At 43.6% G+C, this 25,611-nt stretch overlaps 1 protein-coding gene across 1 annotated transcript in view; it reads right to left on the bottom strand.

The window, feature by feature from the left end:
- Positions 1-1,700: 1,700 nt before the first annotated feature.
- The window catches only part of Clspn (claspin), a 35,438-nt gene continuing 11,527 nt past the window's right edge, over positions 1,701-25,611 (bottom strand). Inside the window, exons 9-25 of the mRNA XM_052718311.1 lie at positions 21,523-21,714; positions 20,322-20,533; positions 18,669-18,844; positions 18,282-18,346; positions 16,860-17,059; positions 16,382-16,536; positions 14,902-15,131; positions 14,205-14,316; positions 11,617-11,692; positions 11,135-11,232; positions 7,656-7,820; positions 7,431-7,552; positions 6,795-6,922; positions 5,071-5,173; positions 4,441-4,523; positions 4,074-4,235; positions 1,701-3,032 (exon numbers count right to left, since the gene is read on the bottom strand). Of these exons, the coding sequence (XP_052574271.1) occupies positions 2,922-3,032; positions 4,074-4,235; positions 4,441-4,523; positions 5,071-5,173; positions 6,795-6,922; positions 7,431-7,552; positions 7,656-7,820; positions 11,135-11,232; positions 11,617-11,692; positions 14,205-14,316; positions 14,902-15,131; positions 16,382-16,536; positions 16,860-17,059; positions 18,282-18,346; positions 18,669-18,844; positions 20,322-20,533; positions 21,523-21,714 (2,390 nt within the window). The 3' untranslated portion in view covers positions 1,701-2,921. The remainder of the gene's footprint in view (positions 3,033-4,073; positions 4,236-4,440; positions 4,524-5,070; positions 5,174-6,794; positions 6,923-7,430; positions 7,553-7,655; positions 7,821-11,134; positions 11,233-11,616; positions 11,693-14,204; positions 14,317-14,901; positions 15,132-16,381; positions 16,537-16,859; positions 17,060-18,281; positions 18,347-18,668; positions 18,845-20,321; positions 20,534-21,522; positions 21,715-25,611) is intronic.

Genomic DNA, 25,611 nt, shown 5'->3' on the forward strand with positions numbered 1-25,611 from the left:
GATAGGGGATGCTATGGAGATCTGAGAGACTCTCCCTGGAGATTTGAGGACTGTATTTTGATACTTTATAGGAAGAGAGTACACAGTTTATGCAACTGTGGACTGAATTAGACAAGACCAGAGACTGGTTTAAATAAATGACTTGGATACCACATGCCCCCTACCCACAGAAGGAACAAGGAATAAACTAACAGATTGACACCGACATACAGTATCTCCCAGATTTAGGCTCTCACTCCTCCTAATATGGAATTTAGAAGATGGTGGAGCTGAGTCCTACTTGGAGTTAGCACAACAGACCTTGGACAGATGATATAGAGCCAGGCTGAAACTCTTCAATCTGATCCTGTTAAAAAGGTGGAAACATGAGGCTGGAGAGATGGCTCAGAGGTTAAGAGCACTGGCTATTCTTCCAGAGGTTTTGAGTTCAATTCCCAGCAACCACATGGTGGCTCACAACCATCTGTAATGAGATCTGGTGCCCTCTTCTGGCATGCAGGTATACATGCAGGAGCAACACTGTGTACATAATAAATAAATAAATCTAAAAAAAAAAAAAAAAAAAAAGTGGAAGCAGCCAGAAAGCATACCTTTAATCCCAGCACTTGAGAGGCAGAGGCAGGAAGATCTCTGTGAGTTCAAGGCCAGCCTGGGCTACAGAGCAAGTTCCAGGACAGCCCAGGCTACAGAGAGAAACCCTGTCTCAACCAGCTCCCCACTAAAAAAAGAATACATTCTTGGGGTCAGCAAAATGGCTCAACAGGTAAAGGCACTTGCTGCCAAACTGAAGGACCTGAGTTCAATCCCCAGGACCCATATGGTGGAAAGAGAAAACCAGCTCTTGCAAATTATTTTAATTCTACATGTGTGTCTACAATACACACAATATATAAACAAATGAAATGTAGGAAGATTAAAAAAATAGACTATTTCCCCAGAAACTCAAAGAAAAGTAATGTATTTTCCCAGATTTCTCAGGCACTGATTTTCTTATAATTATTTATTATTATTATTATTATTATTATTATTATTATTATTATTATTATTATTTTTCAAGACAGGGTTTCTCTGTGTAGCTTTGGAGCCTGTCCTGGAACTCACTCTGTAGACCAGGCTGACCTCGAACTCACAGAGATCCTCCTGCCTCTGCCTCCCGAGTGCTGGGATTAAAGGCGTGCGCCACCACCGCCCGGCTGATTTTCTTATATTTAATAGCCAGTCCTTCTTTTCATTTCTCCCCAAAAAGAGCACATGGAGAGGTTAGGATACCTGCTTGGCTTAGGCAAGACCTTCAGTTTGACCCCAAGTAATTCACCACTCTAATAGGGCATGTGGAGAAGGAAAAAGGGAGAAATCTGTGGCCTCGTTTCTTGGCTCTTTTGCTCAGGGCTAAGGGAGTGCCTGCTTAGGTGCAGAACACTCAAAGAAAGCAGCAATACCCTTCACCTTGGGCCCAGAGAACACCAAAGTACACACAAGGTCAGCTAAGGAAAATGCCACTCGGAGGACAGGCAAGTATTATATACGTGAGCTCTCCCCATGACGGGCATTCAGACCACTGAGTGAGTTGTCCGATCACTCCACAGGGATGCAGAGGCCTGTGAAGGGCAGCCGCAGCACCCTCTTATTCTGGACACAGTTACCTCCTGGGATACTGTCTCAACTTAGGCACTGACTGACCTAGGAATGAGCACTCTAGCTGGACAGCAAACCCTGCCCTCAAGGCAATGAGATTTATTTAAAACCTACATACACATTAAAACAGTTTTATACACATTTCTCCCATTACAAGATTACAAATATACAAATTTATATTCCTTCCAAATCAGCATCCTGAGAAAAACAAAACCCCGAGCAATCAACAGAAAACCTACACCTTGTTTTCATCAATTAAATTGGCTGTTTTATGTCTCTCAATAAAAGACAGACACAATCTCCTCCGACTTCCTGTGCTCAGCTTTCGACACAAAGCCAACTTTCCTCTGGATGGTTTTGGCAAAGCAGCACTGAGTTCGCTTCTGAGAGGGACAATTGGTCTATACTTCTGAAAACCCAGTGGCAGACCAAGGAGGGTGAGCGGTGGCAGCTCTCTTCAACGTGCTTATTAAATTCCACTCGTCTGCTCTCAATATTAGTGATGAACTATTGAAACGTTCTCTGACTGGTCAGGACAACAAACTCAGCCCAAGAGATGCAATAAACAGTGGTCGGGTTTTCTTCGGTCAGCAGAGGGGAGGCTCACAAACGAATGCTTTGAGATCTAGTCCCAGGGAAAGTCTCTCTTCCACAGATTACCCGGTGTGGGCAGACACTGGGTATAACCTCATCTTCCTCCCACACTCCAGAAAATGAACTAGGTACCGGTTTAAGTCCTCATTTCAAAGGTAGTAAAGGTTAATTAGAAATGAAGCCTGGAAGCTTACAGGAACAGAAGGAACAAGACGGACGCAACAGCCGGTCGGTCGGTGGTTCTTGGGCCCTCCATCTAAGCCACTCACACTGGTCCTGGTTACCATGTTACAGGTCGCGTGGGTGTGGAGGAGTCATCCCAGTACTGGCTTTCAGTGCTTTCTGTAATTTTCTATAATGCCGCACTTTCTTCCTCCTCCAAACACCTCATTTCAAAGTGGCGTCAACCCAGGAAACTGCTGGGAAAAAATGTCAAATGCTTAACAGAAGTGAGGCTTCAATTATTCTGTAAGTGGCTGTTGGAAACTGTAGTGATAAGAGTAGTGGCCGAACTGGAAATAACACTGGGGAAGAAAACTGCTATCGAGAGTGCGTGGTACAAGAACTGGAAACTGGAAACTCTGCCCATGATGGTCAGCGGAGGAGAGGTCATCAGCGCAAACGCCAGTCCCACCGTTAGGGGCCAGACCTACTTGGAGCAGTTTCAGCAGATGCTGGCATCCTGGATAGTGTTAGCTTTCCAAGTATCTGAAGATGCTTCGCTTTGGTCCTGGACTGCTATTATCTGTCTTTAGCCGTTTAGGAGATGGTGACATCATTAATGATGGCCCCTTTCTTCTCACCTAGAGAAAAAAACAGAGAGTCAGGGCCAGCAGCTCAAGACTCACACAAGTGCCTATCTTCACTGAGTTCTTTCTTTCTTTCTTTTTTTTTTTTTTGAAACAGGGTTTCTCTGTGTGGCTTTGGAGCCTGTCCTGGAACTCACTCTATAGACCAGGCTGGCCTTGAACTCACAGAGAGCCGCCTGCCTCTGCCTCTCAAGTGCTGGGATTAAAGGTGTGCGCTGCTGCCACCACCGCCACCACCACCCAGCTCAGAATTTTTTTATTTCATTTTATTTTACTTTTTTGGGTATGTATGATATATGCATGTGGGTATGCTGTGCATGCCATGTGCATGCATGTGGAGTCAGAGGATGCTGGTATCTTCCTCTATTGTTCTCTGCCTTGCGCCTTTAAGACAGAGTCTGTCTCTGAACAGGAAGTTTGACATTTCAGCTGCCAGCGAGCTTCCAGGATCCACCTTTTTCTGCCCTATGTTGGGGTTACAGAGTCATAGCCATACAGCCATGCCTGCATTTTATATGGTGCTAGGATTCAGACTCAAGTCCTCATGCCTGCAAAGCAAGTCCTCTTGCCCACTAAACCAGCTCTGTCTGTCTGTCTGTCTGTCTCTCTCTCTGTCTGCCTGTCTGTCTGTCTCTCTTCCTCTCTCTCTCTCTCTCTCTCTCTCTCTCTCTCTCTCTCTCTCTCTCTCTCTCTCTCACACACACACACACACACACACACACACACACACACACACACAAATATTTTAAAAATTAAAACAAATAAGTCTGAGGCTGGAGAGATGGCCCAGGGGTTAAGATATTTGCTTATCTTGCAGAGGACCAGACTCCATTCCCACATGGTAACTTACAGCTGTAATTCCAGTTCTAGGGGATCGGGCACCCTCTTCTGGCCTCCCCAGGTACTAGACACACACATAGTGCATGCACATACATGCAAGTAAAATACAAACAAATCTTAAAAAACAAAACAGAACAAACCTCCCACAAATAAACACTATTTGGAAAGCACCACGTCAGTTTTTAAATTCCCTACCTGAGGCTTAGATGATTCCTTTGCTGCCTCGGCCTTGGTAGGAGAAAGCGTATGAAAGACAAAGTTTCTTGAGTTTCGGGGAGCGCTGGGGTTGAGGTCAGACAGGGCAGAGAGTTTCTGAAGCACAGTCTTGGGCTGGTTTAGCAAGGAGCCCATCTTCAGCTGAGGAAAGAAGAGATACCTGACACAAAACTGCAAATGCTGAAAAGAAGCAAGTCTAGCCCTGTCTGCCTCGCCTGTACTGAAGGGATGCTTTTCTACCTTAAGCAAGACCTTCTCACTTCCTGTGGCCACTTCCCTCGCTGAGTGACACCACGATCTACAGACTGTGAGACCGTGACATCAGATTAACAGGGTCCCAACTAACCTGGTGAGCACTTCCTGGTCTGATGGCTTCAAAAGGATTACTGGGCACAGACTTTGACTCCTGAACAACCACAGCCCGACTGGCTGGAAAGAAAACAAAGAGAGAAGTGTCTGGGCAAAGCCGGGTAGAATTCCCTCTACATTCAAACAAGCTAAGAAGACTTAAAAGCTGATGTAAGAACTGTTTATTTTATATTCGTGACCTTAAAACTATAGCAAGTGTCACTGATGAGACAATGAAGTCAAGATTATCAGTTAATCATTAACAAGGACTAACTTAAGGAAAAACAGCAGTTGGTGAGTGAGGAGCAGTACATAACAGTCCATTTATGGCGTTCAATACACCTATATTCAATCTCAGCTCTAATACCTGAGCATATAAACCCTGGGCAACTCAAAGACAAGCCACAATTTACCAGCAACCTTTACGACAAGCCAAACACAAACCAAAGCACAACTCTACTGACCAACAGCTTAGAGCCAACCTCTGCCTCCCCTTACCTCGGTGGCCCCTTTAAGACAGTACGACAGAATTACATTAGCCGCCATAGTCCCTGAAGGCTAGAGTCCCCTCCTAAGCTCTGGCACTGACAATTCAAGCAGCCAGACCTAAAGAGAAGTCAGAGCTCACCATTCCTCTGCAGTGCCTTGGCTGTAGCTTTCTTGGCGAGCATCATAAACTGACTGTCTTCCCCAAGGTCGTCTTCGTCAGCAGCAATTTTCCCCTGTTGAGCCTGAATATGAAGACCACACAGGATTAGCCAGGTGTGGTGGCACATGCCTATAAAAAACCCAGCACTTAAAAAGCTGAGGCAGGAGGATTACCATGAGGTTGAGGCCAGTCTGGGATACATAATGAGTTCCAGGCCAGCCTGTCTTCAAAACGAACTCATAAAACATAAGATGATGATGATGATGATGATGATGATGATGATGATGATGCTTATTACAGCTTCCCTAAATAGTCAACTTACAGGAGCTGGAGAGATGGCTCAGTAGCTAAAAGCACTGGCAGCTCTTCCAGAGGATCTGGGTTCAACTCTCAGTACCCACAGGGCAGCTCATAAATGTAGGGCAGGGAGGCTAACACTCTCTTCTGGGCTCTGTTGGCACACATGTGGTGCACAGACATACTTGCAGGCAAAATACCCATATACATAAAATAATGATATAAAATTAAAGGTTGGCATGGTGGCTCACCCCTCTTTTTTTTTTTAATGTATACAGTGTTCTGTCTGCACATATGCCTATAGGCCAGAAGAGGGCACCAGATCTCATTACAGATGGTTGTGAGCCACCATGTGGTTGCTGGGAATTGAACTCAGGTCCTCTGGAAGAACAGCCAGTGCTCTTAACCTCTGAGTCATCTCTCTAGCCCGGTGGCTCACACCTTTAATCCCAGCACTCAGGAGGCAGAAGCATGTGGACCTTTGTGAATTCGAGGCCAACCTGATCTACATAGTGAGTTCTAGGACAGCCAGAGATACATAGTGAGACCCTGCCTCAAAAAAAAAATTATCTAAAAAATTACATATATTAGAAAAGAAGTTAACATTGGCTGAGGTGTAAAGTTGGGTTACTGAGACATCATTTGTTTTCTTTTTTACAACCTTTGCTACCTTAGATCAAAAATATAAAAGGGCTGGAGAGATGGCTGAATGGTTAGAAGTGGCTAAGCGGTTAAAAGCCATGTGCTGCTTCTCTAGAAGACCCAAGTTCAGTTCCCAGAACCCATGTAATAGCTCAAAACTGCCTGTAACTCTAGTTCCAGGGGATCTGGTGCCTTCTTCTGGCCTCCACAGACACTGTACTTACATGCACCTCCCCCACCTCATAAACACATAATTTACAAAAGTATTATTTTATTTATTTTTTTGAGACAAGGTCTCTGAAGTTTTGGCTGGCTTGGAATTCACAGAGATCCACCTGCCTCTGCCATGTAACAGCTGGGATAAAGGCATGCGACACAACTCTCAGCCTTAAATATATATATATATCTTTTTTTTTTAAATTGGACAGTTAGCTAGAGAGTTGACTATGGTAACCTTTTCAGTGCAAAAAAAAAAAGCAAACCCCTAGCCGGGCAGTGGTGACACACACCTTTAATCCCAGCACTCAGGAGGCAGAGCCAGGCGGATCTCTGCGAGTTTGAGGCCAGCCTGGTCTACAGAGTGAGATCCAGGACAGGCACCAAAACTACACAGAGAAACCCTGTCTCAAAAAAAACAAACCAAAAGCAAACCCCAAGATTAAACTTAGGTATGTTGTTGCTTAAGTCTCATGGCTGGTGAAGTAGCTGAATCTTTGCCCCCTTAAACGTGGTCAAAACGGGCAATTTTCTCGGATGCTTTCTACCTGTTCCCGAAGCCACTGCTCTCGTTCAATTCGCTCCTTTCTCCACCTGGCTTCAGTCTCGTCAAGCTGTTCTTCAGTCTGATTGTCATCAGAGTCTCTGTGGAACAGATCCATCTGGGAGGCATCATCTAAAGGAAAGAGGTAAGGGTTAGCATTTTGTGATTCTCAGAGTGATCAGACAGACACAAAACAAGCCTATAGCCGCTGCACATTGACATAAACCTTTCCCAGCCACAAAAGAAAATCGATGGATCTTTTAAAACAGCTATGGCTACCATGTTTTGTTTGTGTGTGTTTTTTCCCAGAAAGGGTTGCAGGTAGCCAGGTTGGCATTGAACTTGTTATGGAGCTAAAGATGATCTTGACTCCCAATTGTTCTCCCTCCACCTCCCAAATCTTGGGATTACAGGCATGCCTAGCTTCGATCTCTCTTTTCTGATTTTTTTTTTTTTTTTTTTGGAGACAGGGTTACTCTGTGTAGCCCTAACTGTCCTGAAATACTGTGTAGACCAGGCTGGCCTTGAACCCAGGACCTCAGTATTCTAGGTAAGCACTCTACCAACTGAGCTAAATCTCTGGTTCAGTTGTGATTTCCATTTACCATCTTAAAGTAGACAAATATACACACATAGATACCTATGTGTTTCCACCGGAATTTCCTCGTTCGTCCAGGCCCATCGCTGTGCAGATCCCCGTCAGCAAGGTACCTCTCCTGGTATAACCGCAGTTGTCGCTTATCGTCATCCAACAGGGTTTTCCTACAACAGAAAAACAAGGTGCTCGATACCAGGACCTTCCTGCCTGATAAAACGGCCACCTTGAGGTGCCCTACTGCTTAGAAGGGTTTGTTAGGATACTAACATGTGTATTTTCTTGATCTGACTCTCCAGTTCCTCATCAGAAGGAAGCACTTCATCAATGACGTCTTCTTCGTATTCGTCAATCTCTTCCCCATCATACTCGTCTTCACTTCCCACATCACTTCCCGACACCTCTGCCTCATCTTCCAGGTATTTCTTCAGTCTCCTAGAAAGCAATTTGAAAGATTAGAAATCAGACAATGGCCATCTACACAGACTGTGGATACAGTAAGGAAAGCAGGAAGCCACTGTGAGTTATCCATGCTCTAGTGGATAGCCCCATGTGCGTGGCCCTCATTAAATCCAGTAAGTCACAAAGCAAAAACAAAGAGATGTGAGTAGGATGGGCTTGGTGGGGTAAAGGGGGGATGGGGTGATGACTGTCAGGATGCGGGGGGGAGAGTGAGAGGGTAGAGGAATGAATGTGAGCAGATTGCATCATATACATGTATGAAGTAGCCAAAGAATTAATAAATTTAAAAAAGCAGAACATAGAATCATCAATAATAATAGGCTTAAATTTATACATTTTGATATCATCTCAAATAATTTTTTGATATTTAAGTGTTGGTCACTTAACCTATACTATGTGCTAATAGCTGTACTTTATAGGTATTACCATTATCTTATTATCTTAGGAACGTGTACTATTACCTCTGCCATTGTATAGTTAAGAAAGAGACTATCAAAGTCCAAGGAGTCCAACACTAAAAATGCCACTAGTTCTGAAAGGAACTAGAGACGTTTGTATAGAAATCATTTAATGACGCTCAGAGAGATCAGTTTACTCAAGTTCCCACAAGTAGGTGGCACTTAACCCAGCATGGATAATCCTACAGGCAGAAACTTTTAAAATGTATTTTGTGTGTCTTCACGCAGAGGTCTGGGGACACCTTGTGGGAGTCCATTCTACAGCCTTCCACCTAGTTGAGACAGGGTTTTTATTTCAGCTGCTATATTGGATACTCCAGGCTAGCTAGCCCACAAGCTCCCAGCTTGTTCTGACTCTTAGAAAAACCAACCAACCAACCAACCAAACCAACCAACCCTTTTAAATTTTTGGATTATTTTATATGTATGAGTATTTTTCTTAAGTGTATGTCTGTGTACCACATGCTTACAGTGTCTATAGAAGATAGAAGGGGCTGGGCGGTGGTGGCGCACACCTTTAATCCCAGCACTCAGGAGGCAGAGCCAGGTAGGTCTCTGTGAGTTCAAGGCCAACCTGGTCTACAGAGTGAGATCCAGGACAGGCACCAAAACTACACAGAGAAACCCTATCTCAAAAAACCAAAAAAGAAAAAAAAAAAAAGAAAGAAAGAGAGAGAAAATGTAACAACAGGCTGAAAGCAACAGTATAAATCCAACAGAGATCAACAGGATGTTCTGGTGGGGGTCCTCTTTTCCTCTCAGCCTGTCGGCCATCAGTCGGCGAGGAGAAAGAGACAGAAGGGGTGACAGAAAGCTTTGTGCACAGCCTCCAGAAGACAGACTTCGGTGAATCAGCTCAACTTTATTCCAGAGTATAGGGAATATAGGATTGGGGAGCCTGGGGGCAAAACCCTCATTTGCATTAAGTGGCACACTCCTACCACAGGACTTAGTATATGGCAGTAGGGTCCTATAGCAGAAGTCTTCTTATCAGGGATCTGTGCCAAGGGTCAAGCTAAAGATGAGTCAGGCATCTGGTTTTAGAGACAGGCATCTGGTTTAGAGAGCTTTCAGATAAGGTCAGGCCTCCAGGCCTAGGGTCATCCTCCAGATAAGGCTAGGTAGAGAGCAGGAAACTTTGCTGGGGAAGGAAAGAGTTTCCATATTACCGAGATTAGAGAAAGCTGCCAGGCTATGGCACACTGCGACCTCTACCAGCCAACAAAAATCTCAAACATCCTGGATCCAAAAATCATGCATGTGCTATATGTTACCGAACATTTATTAGAATTACGTTTGTGAAAATTCTTTAAAATCATAAAATACTATAGGCTGAGTGGTGATGTCATAGCTGGGTAGTGGCAGCACACACCTTTAATCCCAGCACTTGGCAGCCAGAGGCAGTTGGGTCTTTGAGTTTAAGGCCATCCTGGTCTATAGATGAGTTCTAGGACAGCCAAGGCTACATGGAGAAACCCTGTCTCGAAAAACTAACCTCCTCTACCCCCAAAAACAAAACCCCCAAAAAACCATGGATATGCTACAAGGAGGTAAAGTCAAGATGCAAAATTAAACACATAGGGAAATTATTTAAATCTCAGTTGTGTAAAAACATTTGCATAAAAAGTTATGAAGAAATCATTATCAACATTTTCACAACATTCTGGCCAATCAATATGAATAACTACCTTATTTTTTCCCTCCCTCCCTCTCTTCCTTCCTATTCACCCTTCCTCCCTTCATGTTTATGGTGCTGGGAATAAACCCAGAGCCTTGTGCACACCAGGCAGTGCTCTACTATTGAGCTACACTTCCAACCTGTCTGGCTGTCCACCTGTAAGTCCATATGTCCATCTGTCCATCTGTTTTTGTTTTTATTTTTTTTTCCAAGACAAGGTTTCACTGTGTAGCTCTGACTGTCCTGGAACTTGATCTGTAGACCAGGCTGACCTCAAATTCACAGAGATCTACCTGTCTCTGCCTCCCAAGTGCTGGGATTAAAGACATGCACCACCATGCCCGGCTTCCATACAGTTTTTCTGAATGCTCTAAAATATGACCAGAGTGACAAATACCATAAAATAAAACAATAAAATGGGGGATTGGGGATTTAGCTCAGTGGCAGAGTGCTTGCCTAGCAAGTGCAAGGCCATGGGTTTGGTCCTCAGCTCCGGAAAAAAAAAAAAAAAAAAAGACAAAATAACAAAAAAATTAAATGGGCCATTTGTCCAAGACAAGAATCAAGAAAACCAGGAATGACAGGAATTCATAGGAGCAAAGTTATGGGCAATGTCAGTTATTCACGAGGTCCTTCAGTTATAGGAAGTGATTCAGCTCTTGTCATCTTGGGTGACAGATGGTAGTACCCATCCAGCAAACAGCCAGACCACACCTGAGTACAAAGAGGACATCTAGGACACAAGAAGTGTAGAAGCAACACTACTGAGAGGGTCATCAGGTCTGGGAGGTAACAAGAGATATTCAGTACAGATGTGACTTAAGTACTCAAGAAGTGGCCATAGAAGGGTTTTTAAACACTATTAATTGTGTGCATCTGTGTGCCGTGGCACAGGTGTGGAGGGCACAGGACAACTTTCGGGAGGTGGTTTTCTCCTTTCACTGTGGGGTCTAGAGATTGAACTTAGACAGGGTTGCACAGGAAGCACTTTTACCTGTCACGTCATCTCATTCACCTAGAATCCACAAAGCATTTGTTTAATTTATGGTAACCACAAAAAGCAAAAACCAAACCAGCAAGTTTATGTAAAATGGTAGCTATACCTCAACCTAGAACTGTCTAGGAGGAGGAGGAACGGACAGAACACCTACATTTGCCTTTTCATCTTCTCCGACTGCTTTAGGAGCTCTTCTTCATCATCTTCCTGGTCGAGGGCCAGCTCTTCATCACCGGAGTCACTGTGTTCATCCTGCAGTTAGAACATCACACACAGAGCTGCACACAATAAAAACATGGACCACAGGAAGTAAATGCTGTCGTGCTTTGAGCATAAAATAAAAGTTTGTGTGCTCTTTCTCCTGTTTTTAAATTTATTTATTTTGTAGACAGGGTCTTGTCATATAATCCCAAGTGGTGGGATTACAGGCACATGGTCCTGGGTTTGAGCTCCAGTACCATGAGACAAAACCAAAAAAAAAACAAGAGGATTTGTGAAGTCCTGTCCCCATGCCTCATCATAGGACATTGCTTCTGGTAAGACGCTCAACTCAGAGTTCGCAAACACTGATGATGTAAGAGCAGGAACCTGAGGGAAGCAGCGTGTGGAGCTTGGCTGTGTTCCTGCCACACTCACCTCATCACTAGCAAATTCATTTTCATTTGAAACAAGCTGAAAATCTCCAAATTCCTCCTCTTCACCCTCTTCTTCCCTAGAAGACAAATCACTAAGTTACTAAAATCGAACTACAAGCAGCCAGCTAAGTCAAGAATTTAATACATTTAGCAACACCAGTAATTTCCTTAAGAAACAGGAAACAAGGTATTTTACCTTCTGTAATTACAGCCTCATAAAGCAGAGATAGGGGTGCCCAGGATGGGCTCACTAGAAAGTCTAGTCATGCTTAGGCATAGTGATACATGTCTTTAATCTCAGCACTTGGGAGGTAGAGGCCGGAGGAGCTCTGTGAGTTTGAGGCCAGCCTCTTTCTTTCTTTTTTTTTTTTTTTTTTTTTTTTTTGGTTTTTCGAGACAGGGTTTCTTTGCGTAGCTTTGTGCCTTTCCTGGAACTTGCTTTGTAGACCAGGCTGGCCTCGAACTCAGAGATCTACCTGCCTCTGCCTCCCTAGTGCTGGGATTAAAGGCGTGCGACACCACCCGGCGAGGCTAGCCCTTTCTACAAAGCGAGTTCCAGGACATTCAGAGCCATACAGTGAGACTCTGTCTCAAAAAAACAAAACAAAACAAAAAAAAAAAACAAACAACAACAACAAAAAAAACCCCAACAGTTTATTTTTAAGTATATTCATACGAGCTAGGTGTGGTGGCACCCATCTTTAATCCGAACACTGAGAAGTCAGAAGCAGGCAGATCTCTGTGAGTTTGAGGCTAGTCTGGTCTATATAGTGAGTTCCAGGCCATCCAGGGCTAGACAGTGAGACCCTATCTCAAAAACAAAACAAAACAAGTATGTTGATACTGTCATATAAGCAGCTTCCAAAGTCAAATGGTTACTAAACACTCTATATCCGTTAGACAGATCTTCACCCTCTCTCCCCACTTCCTGTCTACATAAAACTGCCTATTCCAAAGACCATACAGAAGTGGACTTATACAGTAGCTCTCCTTCTATGACAAATAGTTCTTACTCCTAGCATAACACCTCCCTGGTTCCTCCATGGTGAGGCATGTGTCATAATTCCCTTCCTGTTGGGCTGGGTATGGTGGTACACACATGGAGGATGAGGCAGAAGGATCACTGGTTTGAAGTCAGCCTGAACTAACACTAAACTCCAGACCAGTCTGGGATGCATAGGAAGACCTAGTCTCAGACAACAAAAACAAACTTCCTTCTTTTTAAAGCCATTTAATGTGTATAAATTGTATTTAGCAGATGTGCTGGCTAGTTTGATGTCAACCTGACACAGCTATAATCACCAGAGAGGAGGGAGCCTCAGTTGAGAAGATGCCTACGTAAGATAGAGCAGTGTGCAAACCTACAGGGGCATTTTCTAAATGAATGATTGATGGGGGTGGGGCAGGGGTGTTGAGAAAGCAGGCTGAGCAAGCCATAGGGAACAAACCATAGAGCATCCCCCATGGCCTCTGCATCAGCTCCTGTCTCCAGGATCCTGCCCCACTTGAGTTCCTGTCCTGACTTCCTTTGACGATGAACAGCGAGGTGGAAGTGTAAGCCAAATAAACCCTTTCCTCCCCAGTTTGCTTTTTGTCACGGTGTTTATCACAGTAATAATCACCTTAACTAAGATGGCGGGCCACTGCAATTCCTCTTCATTTTGGCTATTATCAAATAATATTAAACACAAAGTATAAAAACCTATTTTATTCATTTATTTATGAGAAAGAAATTCATGTAGCTGAGGCTAGCCTTAAACTTTTTTGCCTTTATTTATTTATACATTTACTTATTTAATGTGTGTGCATGCACCACCGTGTGCATCTGTAACTGTGTGCATGCCATTGCCTGCATATATAGAGTTCAGAGGACAATTGTGGGAGTCAGTTCTCTCCTACCATGGTAGACACCAGGGACTGAACTCAGGTCTTTAGGCTTGAAGACAAAAAACCTTACCCACTGAGCCATTTACCTGGCCCTAACTTCTGGTTCTCTTGCTCCTGCTTCCTGAATATTGGGTCAGGCACACACACACCAGGCTTTCTGGTTTGCAGGTAGGTCTTTCCCATGTCACTCACGTGGCCTGGAGCTCTCTATACAGCTGAAGATGACCTTGAACTCCTGATCCTACTCCCTTCACCACCTAAGTGCTAGAGTTATAGGTGCATACCACCACACCTGCCCACTTGAATCTTTACTTTTAAGTCTGTGTGTGTCTCTCTCTCCTTTGAGATAGAATTTCAATGTCTACGCTAGGCTGGTCTGGAATTCACAATCCTCCAGCCTCAGTCTTCCTAGTGCTGAGATTATAGGCTACCACACCTACCACTTACACTTCTTTTGAACCTAAGAGGAGTTGCTGGATCAGATGGTAATACTGTTTTTTCTAGCAGCTCACCAATGGTAAATAGAGATTTTTCTTACCTTCACTGATACTTAGTTGTTTATATAAAACTGTAATCATTCTAATGGATGTGAGGCAATATCTCTGATTTTCCTTCCCAGAGTTATTTAGTTTATCGCTGAACCCGGAGAATCAGATCCTAGGGTTTTATCTTCCCAAGTTCCCACCAGTCTTTGGGACTCACCTGTCTGTCAGGAAAGAGCCAGAGCAAAGAGCAAGTGCCTCTTCCATGGGGTCATCCGTGCTGCTCTCCTTCTCCTGCTTGCTCAGCTCCAGTGGAGCCACAGGGGAGGCGTCTACCTCAACGAGGAAAGATCAGTGAGGAAGGAGATGACACCTTTACTCTCCCTGGCCATCTAAAGACCGGCCAGCTCAGTTCAGGTTTTAGATAAAATGTTGAAAAGTTCACTATCCATTCTTTCAGCAAATCCTCCTACTTTCTGTGTAGGAAGGTAGCCACAGGAAGACAGTAATGAACAAAACAAACACCCAATTACCTCACAGAGCCTACATCCTATTCCAGCATGCAACATTTACTATATATCAGATGAATTCACAATCCTCCTGCCTCAGTCTTCCTAGTGCTGAGATTATAGGCTACCACACCTACCACTTACACTTCTTTTGAACCTAAGTGGAGTTGCTGGATCAGATGGTAATACTGTTTTTGTATACAGGTTAACTTGGGCCAAAGCTAAAGCATTTCTTAGTTGACACTGTCATTCTAAGAAAGGAAGAGCTATAAAAGTGAAGAACTAAGAGTGAATTCCATCCATGCCTGTTTTCTATGCACTCACTTCGAGGGGCAAGGGATTCCTTTCAGGGATGCTGATGTAAGCTATCTGGCTGTGGTAAGCCGGAAACTTTCACTGAATATTTACCTTGAGAAGGAAATTTGCCTGAGCAAAGATTCAGAAGTTCCTCCATGTCTTCTTTTTTGTTATTCTTCCTAGGTGGACATTTCTCTTCAGACTGAGATGTAAACTGTCCAGTACACAAATCCAGCAGCTCATCCATGTTGGCATCCATGGCGTTCTCATCCATACTGGCCAGGGGCAACTGAGGCTTCAAAGCTTGATATCGATTCCGGTGATTTCTAATGTTTAAAAATCTACAAGCACAATGAAGTGTCAGAAATTACCCAGAGAAGAGGCAAAACTTCAGGTAAAAACTGTCTGATTTCCAACACTAGGGTTAGAAGCTGAACACAACCAGCAAGATGGCTGAGTGGATAAAGGTGCTTGCTGCCAAGCCTGATGATACGAGTTCAATCCCCAGGATCCACATGGTGGAGGGAGCCAACGGCAGCAAGTTGTCCTATGATCTTCTCACGTGTACTGTGGCACATATGTGCTCACACGTATACACACACAGGATAAACAAAATGTAATTTTGAAAAAACTATAAAAAGAAAAGCAAAAAAGAAGTTGATGTGAATTGTGAATTTCAACTTGATGGAGCTTAGAATCACCATGGAAACAAACCTGTCTTCAAGGGATCATTTAGATTAGGTTAACTGAGGTAGGAGACCCACCCTGACTGTGGGTGGCATGGGCTGGGGTCCTGGCCTGACTGAAAAAGAGAAAAGGAGCTGAACGGAAGCGCCTGTTGCTTTCCTCTTCCTGACTGTGGCGGCCGCGTGCCCAGTGCCTTCTGCTCCAGTCACCGTGACTGACCTGCCGTGACACATGGTGTCCCCTGGAACCATAAGGCACAAGTCCCTTTCCCTCTTTGGGTTGTTTGTCAGGGTTATCAGAGTGATGAGAAAAGTGACCAGCACACTGCGCCTCACCCCAGAAAACAAGATCCAAACGTTAGCCTCATGCTAACCGAAAGAGGGTAGGGAAGTTTTGTCAAAAGGTAAGGTACATAGCCGGGCGGTGGTGGCGCACGCCTTTAATCCCAGCACTTGGGAGGCAGAGCCAGGCGGATCTCTGTGAGTTCGAGGCCAGCCTGGGCTACCAAGTGAGTTCCAGGAAAGGCGCAAAGCTACACAGAGAAACCCTGTCTCGAAAAACCAAAAAAAAAAAAAAAGGTAAGGTACAAAGGTTGGCTTCTAGGGATGGGTGTTATATCCCAATCTCACCCCACAATCAGAACAGAGAAATGAACAGAGAAAGCACTTACAATATCTATGTGTTTGAAATAAGATCAGAGGGTCGGAATGTCAGCAAGAGGTGATTTACATTTTCTTTTCTGAGACTTTGTTCAAACTCATAGAATATAAGACTACTGGTCGGCACACCTTCTCTTTCTCAGAAGAGAAAGCCCAGATGGAGTGACAGAAGCTCATTTTATTTTTAAACAGAATTAAGCAGCACCCAGCCCCATTCCCACCCACAGAAACACAAAACTACCTACCCATCTGCATCCAACAGTTGGCTCTGAGTGTCATCTTCTAAACAGAACTGGAAGTCTCCTGCTCCTAGGAAAAGTGTCTTAGGCTCTGGGGAGGCGGTGTACAGATCCTGGGAATCCTCTATGGGAAGTGAAGGCTCAGACAGTTTTCCTGAACTCTGGCACCAAAACAAAAACAATAGCAAAACATTTTACAAATGCCATTCAGTGTCATGACAACAACAGAAGCTGCTGCTTGCACTGTGTCATCTGCTCTCAGGCAACTACAGTTGAGGAGGACAGTGCACAGTCAAAGGAGCCCACGGAAAAATACCTCTAAGCAAGAAGAACGCTTGCTAATACACAAAGGGGGTGGATTTTTAAAGCTGAACACACATAAGCTGAGGACCAAGGTGGTGGGAGTTGGCTGGCTGGGACACACTTTATTTAGCAATGTGGGAAGTAAAAGGAGGAGGAGATTAGAAAACTATCACCACCTTACCTTAGAAGCTGAGCTGATCAAACTGGCTCGAAACAGCCCAGGGGAAGGGGATCTGAATCCACCTGCTGTAGGGAGAAAACTGGTCCCACGGCCTGTTTGTCTGTTGCAAGGTTGATAGGATGGAATTGTGGAGCCAATCAGCTCAAAGCTGCTATTGTGGCTGCTCTCCTTTGTCAGCAGTGAACAGGAGTCATCTTCATCTAAAAGAGGAGAGAAATACCTTTTAAAGGTCTGATTACAGAAATAGGTGCATTTGTTTAGGAAAAGGAGCTGAGAATCAAACAACTAAAATTCACCAGCAAGCCCCTTAAGTTCTGGGCTCCAAATCATTCTGTTAAAGGTAAATTAATTTACTACAACAGCATTTTGTAATCAGGACTCATTACTCTGAGCTATGTGATACCTGGAAATTCTCTTCCTTCTCTTCCTCTGCCTAAGGCTTTCATCAGTCTTTATTAGTCCATCAAATTATATACATTTCTTGGATCTATGTATAAAAATATTACATTTCACTCAATCAACAAATCAACATATACCTACCCACTCAGGACCTACCATATGCCCATGGTCTACTATAAAAATGCAGCCCAGAGGCTGGAAAGATGGCTCTGCAGTTAAGAGCCCTTGCTGCTCTTGCAGATGGCCTGGGTTCAGTTCTCAGCACCCACATGGCAGCTTACAACCATCTGTAACTCTAGCTCCATGGGATCCAACACCTCTGACCTCTGTGAGTACCAGTCACATACATTCATGCAGGCGAAACATTAATACTCATAAAAGAAATATAAGTCAATGTTAAAAAGACAACAGTAGGCCGGGCGGTGGTGGCGCACGCCTTTAATCCCAGCACTCGGGAGGCAGAGCCAGGTGGATCTTTGTGAGTTCGAGGCCAGCCTGGTCTCCAAAGCGAGTTCCAGGAAAGGCACAAAGCTACACAGAGAAACCCTGTCTCGAAAAACCAAAAAAAAAAAAAAAAATAAAAGACAACAGTAGGCCGGGAGGTGGTGGCGCACATCTTTAATCCCAGCACTCGGGAGGCAGAGCCAGGTGGATCTCTGTGAGTTTGAGGCCAGCCTGGTCTACAGAGTTCCAGGACAGCCAAGGCTACATAGGGAAACCCTATCTTTTTTTTTTTTTTTCTTCAAGACAGAGTTTCTCTGTGTAGCTTTGTGCCTTTCCTGGGACTCACTTGGTAGCCCAGGCTGGCCTTGAACTCACAGAGATCCGCCTGGCTCTGCCTCCCGAGTGCTGGGATTAAAGGCGTGTGCCACCACCGCCCGGCGGGAAACCCTATCTTATCCAGGCCCCCCAAAAAGAATGTGCTGTCACTAGAAAAAAAAAAAAAAAAGGAAGAAAGAAAGAAAGAAAGAGGGAAGGAAGGAAAGAAACAAAGAAAAGTTTTCCGTAAGAACCACTACTTACCCAGTTTGCCAGACTGCTTGCCCAAGTGTTCATCTGTTTCCGATTTTTCTTCAGTAGGAAAGTAACTTTAAAATAAAATAGTAAACTGCTTGAGTATCTGTTCTTACTCTTTATTCCCTTGTAAGAAATTCAAAGGGTGGGCTGGAGAAACGGCCCCATGGTTAAGAGTGTGCACTGCTCTTCCAGAGGTCCCAAGATCAGTTCCCAGAACCCACATCAAGGGGCTCACAACCACTCCAGCTCCGGGGGATCCAATGCCCTCTTCTGGCTTCCTCAGGTACCTGCACTCATGTGCACATATCCACACACACAGACACACACCCCTTAAAAAAAAATACAAGCCTTTAGAAACCCAAAAGAATTTTGTATTTCCTTTGAATAACTTACCCCATCTTGGAAGAGCTGTCCTTAAACAGAAGTAAGGTGGAATCCGAGGAGAGGGGCTTGGGAACAGAGAGGTCAACACACTTGCCAATTTCACTACTGCCATCCGTATTTTCTTTGTCCGTCTCTTTGTCGTCTTTGGTTTCTGTATCTTCACTACCAAGAAGAAACTCTGTAGTCTATGCCAATCATGTAAAAAAAAAAAGGTGAACTTGAAACAAGTTCAGTCTGAGTACTGTCAGCAATGTCATTCCCTGATACTCTTTATAGTTGTTTTTATTCTTTGGTTTTTGGGGTTTTTTGCCTTGTTTTGTTTCTTGAGACAGGATCTCACTCTGTGGGCCTGGCTCCCTGACTAGACTGAACTCACTCTGTAGACCAGGATGGCCTGGAATTCACAGAGATCCACCTGCTTCTGCCTCCTGAGTGCTGGGATTAAAGGTGTGCATCACCATGCCTAGCTGACTTCACACTCCCAAAATCAATACAAAATTATGAAGGAAGATTAGATTAGCATGTTACTAAGGTAGTAAGGGATTAATCGATCTAGAGGAAGAGTAACCACTGATCACAGTCAACCACAGACTATGACGTGCTGTCCAGCTCAGCCGCTGCCTTCTCTTTCTTTATTCAGGGTTAAACACTAACCATGTCTTTCAACTGACAAGAGAGCTCTTTTCATACCTAACACCCACATAACCAATCATTGCCTCCCCTGGGGCGTAAAACTCCTATGGAACAGGGCCAGGGGCTCATCTATAAATGCCCTTCTTAGTAAGGAATGAGATTAACTTAGGAAGACCTCCTGCTTGAGAACTTATTCCAGACCTCAACCTAAACAAGAATCATCACTTTTCAATATCGGTCGAAGAGAAACATAAAAGTCCTTATTAATAAGTTATTTTCGCCAGGCAGTGGTGGCACACGCCTTTAATCCCAGCACTCGGGAGGCAGAGCCAGGCGGATCTCTGTGAGTTCGAGGCCAGACTGGGCTACAGAGTGAGTTCCAGGACAGGCTCCAAAGCTACACAGAGAAACCCTGTCTCGAAGAAAAAAAAAAAAGTTATTTTCAATATTAGCACTACGTTAAAGTACATACACTAACAGGTAGAAACAGGACACACACAGCTGTAAACTGCAGGCACTCAATGTTGCCAACAGAACTGTATGTGCTGAGCTTTGAGCACATATAACATAGCTGTTTTCTTTCTTTTTTTCGAGACACAGTTTCTCTGTGTAGCCCTGGTTGTTCTGGAACTTCCTTTGTAGACAAGGCTAGCTTCGAACTCAAAGAGATCCAACCGGCCTCTGCCTCCTGAGTGCAGGGATTAAAGGTGTGCACCATCACCACCTGGTTTAGATAGCTATTTTCATCCATACTCCAGGCACACATGTAGTACACACATATACATACAGGTAAAACATACATACACATTAAAACAAAAAACAAACTTTCTGCCGACCAGAGAACTCTGTTTCAGTTCCCAACGCCAGCTAACAACCATTTGTAACTGCAGTTCCAGAGCATCCAATGTCCTGTTGTAGCCTCCACAGGCACTGTAGGTAAGACATCCCTACACATAATAAATAAATCTTAACTCTTACTTTCTCTTACACATCATGACCAAGTAACAAAATTACATAATTGCCCCAAACCTCCGGAATGTCTTGATCCTCCTCCTCTTCTTCAACCTCCTCTTCTCCATCTTCTTCAGACTCCTCCGTCATTTCTTCCTCTTCCTCCTCCTCCTCTTCAAAGCCATCTTCATTATCTAATTTAAATAATGCCTGGCGCTTTTGCCGCTCCTCAAACCTCCGCAGTTTCATTGCCTCCTGCAATTTAGCTTTTAGCATCTGCAGCTTTTCACCTGAACAACAACAAAAAAATCAGTAGACTGTAGATGTGACCGACTACACAATACAATAAATAAACATGCAATTTAAGTAACTCTATTTGTATTCTAGACACCCCAAAGGAAAACCAAAGACCTTAGTACTCTAGGCTTTTACTTATGTTTTTTGTTTTCAAAACAGAGTTTGTGTAGCCTTGGCGACCTGGAACTAGCTCTGCAGATCAGGCTGGCCTCGAACTCACAAAGAACCACCTGTCTCTGCCTCAAGTGTTGGGATTAAAGGCATGCACCACCACTGCCCAGCTGGCTTTTACTTATTTTAACATAGGATAGTATAGAAGACAATGTCTACACCCAGTTAATTATAAGTAACTGTTTAAAGGATGGTGGGGAGAGAATGAGGCTTCACAAGTCTGGAGCTCTAAGGAACAGGAATGCAGCTCACTAGAAAATCACTTGATTAGCCTGCAAGGGGCTCTGAATTTGACTCTCAGTGCTGGAAAAGTAACAAAAGAAGCCATGATAGAAAATAGCAACATGCTTATTTATATAAAGACAACAATTAAAAAGTAAGCTTGGGCCGGGCGGTGGTGGCGCACGCCTTTAATCCCAGCACTCGGGAGGCAGAGCCAGGCGGATCTCTGTGAGTTCGAGGCCAGCCTGGACTACCAAGTGAGTTCCAGGAAAGGCGCAAAGCTACACAGAGAAACCCTGTCTCGGAAAACAAAAAAAAAAAAAAAAAAAAAAAAAAAAAAAAAAAAAAAAGTAAGCTTGGTAAAAGAGATTAATTCTCCTGCCTCAGCCTCCTAAATGCTGGGGTGTGCACTTGTGTGCACCACCATGCCTGGTTTCTCTATACATTTTTCTACAGTATTTATTACTTGGTAAGTGTCATTTTAAAAAATAAAGTTATGGTACCCACCCCACATCTCTCACTGTGCAAGTCTCCAAGGAAAATGGTTCTGTCTTTTTACAATAGGGCCTTCAATAATAAATACAAATACCTGGTTTTGTGTGGCTTGCTTCATCCAGCTTCTCAGCTGCCAAAGTCACAGGCACTACATCTGCCTTTAGCTCTTCCTTCCCATCACTGCCCAAGTCCTTCACTATGATGTTCACATTCACCGTCTGACGAGCCCTGGGAGTGGCTGCTGGATTAGCGTGTCTCCAGAAGCGCTGCTTCAAGGCTTCCAATTCTAAACCCAAATGTGAACCAGTGCATCAGTTTGTCATGCTCCTGCTCTTTCCTTGAAGATTCCAGTTAAGAATGATACGTTTTCCAGCTTAACAGCATCAAGGAAAATAACAGAGAAACCAAATCCCCCTTGCTACTTAAGGTCTGCATAAAATTCATACACTGTCTCTCTGTTTTAAAAAACAGACATTTTAAAGCAAATTTTTATTACACTTATCACTGTGTGTGTGTGAATGCATACCATGGCACATGTGTGGAGGTCAGAGAACATTTATTAGAGTCAGTTCTTTCTTTTCATCTTGTGGGTTTTCCCGAGATCAAACTCAGGTCTACAGACTTGACGGCAAGTGCCTTTGGGCCCTCTGCAGCCGTTGCTTCATTCTCAGTATCAAATCAGCAGTAAAAACAAAAGACAAAAGCCGGGCGGTGGTGGCCCACGCCCTTAATCCCAGCACTCGGGAGGCAGAGCCAGGCGGATCTCTGTGAGTTCGAGGACAGCCCGGTCTCCAAAGCGAGTTCCAGGAAAGGCGCAAAAACTACACAGAGAAACCCTGTCTCGAAAAAACAAAAAACAAAACAAACAAACAAAAAAAAAACAAAAGACAAAACAAAACAAAAAACTTGCCTGAATTTCAGCTATTAAAAAGCTTACTTTGGAGCCTGGTGTGGTGGTACATACCTTTAACCCCAGCATTCGGGATTAAAGAGGCAGATGTGTCTCTATGAGTTCAAGGCTATCTTGGTCTACATAGCAAGTTTCAGGCCAGCTTAGTGAGACACTGTCTCAAAAAACAAAACAAGTTTAATTTGGGGCTAGAGATGGCTCAGTGGTTAGGAGCACTGGCTGCTCTTGCAGAGGACCTGGATTTGGTTCCCAGCATTTCAGTTCCAGGGGAATCCAATGCCTTCTAACCTCCAAGGACTCCTGCACACACGTAGTACACATTCATATACTCAAGCACATATATAAAATGAAACAAATAGTAACTTTTTAAAAAGAGGTAAGATTAGTTTTAAAAGTATAAAAATAAAAAGCTTATTTTTGGTGGATCTTATTATTATTTTGTCTGTTTTTAGAGACAGTCTCATGTTGTCCAGGTTTATCTTGAATTCCTGCTCCTCCTCCCTCTGCCATCTAAGTGCTGAGATTATAGGTGTGCACTAGCACACCCAGCCAATGGTTAATTTTCTAAAAACATGCATCCAAATCCCATGTTAGTAGTAATATCATTAGCGTCTACATGTGTTCTTTACTTTCCCTAAAGAAGGAGACAAAAATTTTCTATTGTGCTTCTTTCTTTCTTTTTCTTTTTTTTTAATTTTAATTTTTTTTGAGACAGGGTTTCTCTGTGTAGTTTTGGTGCCTGTCTCAGATCTCACTCTGTAGACCAGGCTGGCCTCGAACTCAGAGATCCTCCTGGCTCTGCCTCCTAGTGCTGGGATTAAGGGCGTGCGCCACTGCCACCTGGCCTTTTATTGTGTTTCTAACAATAATTAGCAGTAAAAACACAACTCTAAAAGATGTTGTTTCTACTTACAGACAAAAGAGCAGCGAGAGAAACCTTAAGTCTGCCTCCTATTTATAGTGGCTCGGTAAACTTGGAAGCAACAGGTGGCACCAGCAGAAAGGGAACACAAATAGGCAGATCATTATTGATGCTAATAAAACAAAGCAGTTGAGTAGGAAGAATTCACTAAGGCCCTAAAAGGATAGTGAGGAAGCACCTTCATTCATAACTAGAGAAAGTGACGACTTTCGAGGCTCTTGTCTTGGCATCAGTGAAGCAACCACTCCCTTTGCCCTTCATCACGTGACTCAACCATCCCTTACTCTCCTCCCTCAGTCTTTTCCTAGTATCTCTCATCTCTTGCCAAGTGAAAAAGCTCTACCCCAGCTCAAGTCTGTATCAGTAGCTTCGGTCCACTGTTCTCATTTCCACTAAGAAGAGCTAGAGGCTATTTCCTGTACCTTCGTAAGGAATACAAATAGTATATTTCCTACATGATTAAATTAAATCCACATTCATTTTTCTCATGGAAATTAACTAGGAGATAAATTGAGATATTATCACTCTTTTCATTCTTGTTTGTACTTTTTGAAATTTATTTAAAAATTTTAAGTGTGTGTGTGTGTTTATGTGCACGTGACTACAGGTGCCCCTGGAGGCCCAGAGGCATCAGAACCCTGGAACTGGAGTTATAGGTGGTTGTGAGCTGCCAGACATGGGTGCTAGGACTGAACTTGGATCCTCTGCAAGAGCAGCACATGCTCTTGACCACTGAGCCATCTCTTCAACCCTCTTTTCTGTTTCTTAGGTTTCTGAAACAGGGTCTTGGCTATGTAGCCTTGGCTGGCCTGGCACTTGCTACATAGCCCAGGGAGGTCTTGAACTTTCAATAATTCTGCTTCAGCCTTGTAAGTGCTAGGATTATAGGCACATGGCATCATGCTCAGCTTCTTAATATCAATCTTGAGCCCTTCAAGGCATCAACTATGCTAGTCATCAGCTTGAACTTCCTAAAATGAATAAGTGACTGACTCATTTTTCCTGTTTAAAAAAACAAAATTTTTCAATAGTCCTTTACTAGAAAAGGAGCAATCGAAGCTCTAACATGTCCCCAACCCCTACAGGCTCTAGCCTTTCATTGTCAACTCCCCACAACCTTCAAATCCACCAGCCAGCACTCCCTGTGATTTCTATTATGTGTGTCTTTTGCAGTTAGTTGTCTCTACCAGAAAAGCTGTCTTCTCCCTCCCTGCCTTGGTATCTCCTCCTCAGTTTTCAGTACTCTGATGGCTTTTTTGTTTTATTTTTTCTTCCAGAAACTTCTCTGAATTTCTAATCCAAGTAAGTGCCATTTGTTCTAGGGTTCCTATGCATTTTCTCTAATGACATTTACTGACCACTTTATTTACCACCCAGTAAGGTAATAGTCTGTTTGCCTATTGCCTATCTCCATTATATTTTCATTTCCTTGAGAAGAGGGATAGTAGCCGGGCAGTGGTGGTGCATGCCTTTAATCCCAGCACTTGGGAGGCAGAGCCAGGTGGATCTCTGTGAGTTCGAGTCGAGCCTGGTCTACAGAACGAGATCCAGGACAGGCTCCAAAACGACATAGAGAAACCCTGTGTCAAAAAAACAAAAAACAAAAAAGAAAGAAAGAAAAGAAGGAAAAAAGAGAGAAAGATGAGGGCTTGTGTCTTACTTGTACACAAAGTACCCAACAAAATACTAAATCAAAGTTTACTGCATTAATGTTGACTCCAACTTCATGTCCACAATATCATGGAAAAAGGCTAGTCAGGAAACTAAACTTTCACGTCAATTATACTTAAAGGAAAACTAAACTTTTTTGAGTCAGGCAGGGTTTGACTATGTAGTTCTGTCTGTCCTAGAACTCTCTAAGTAGACCAAGATAGACTTGAACTGACAGAGATCAGCCTGTCTCTGCCTCAAGTGTTGGGACTAAAGGCAGGTGCCACCACACCTAGCTGGAAAATGTGCTGAGTTATAAGAAAGTGTCCATCATGTGCCTGGTATTATGCTAGGTTCTGTATAAGCTAAGTGTCATGCTGGAAAAATCACACAACTCCTGATCCTGTTCCTTCATTTTGCAAAATAATCTCCAGGGCTATAAGAATTAAGGAAGATAAAAGAAGATATCCTGTATCTTAGTCCAGGGCTACTTCTTGTCCTTTGCTGATGAATCTATGCAGTTGTGTTACATAACACACACACACACACACACACACACACACACACACACACACACACACACACTGTATCTCTAGTTCCAATCAAGGGTCTTCTCCCAATATGTGCCATGAAGAATTTTTTCTGTTATTTTCAAAAGCATCCTTCTCAGACATGCTCGTAATGCACACCTGTAATTCCAG

The sequence above is a fragment of the Peromyscus californicus genome, unplaced genomic scaffold, assembly GCF_007827085.1.
Source record: "Peromyscus californicus insignis strain IS unplaced genomic scaffold, ASM782708v3 Scaffold_5__1_contigs__length_169319896, whole genome shotgun sequence".
Lineage (NCBI taxonomy): Eukaryota > Metazoa > Chordata > Mammalia > Rodentia > Cricetidae > Peromyscus > Peromyscus californicus.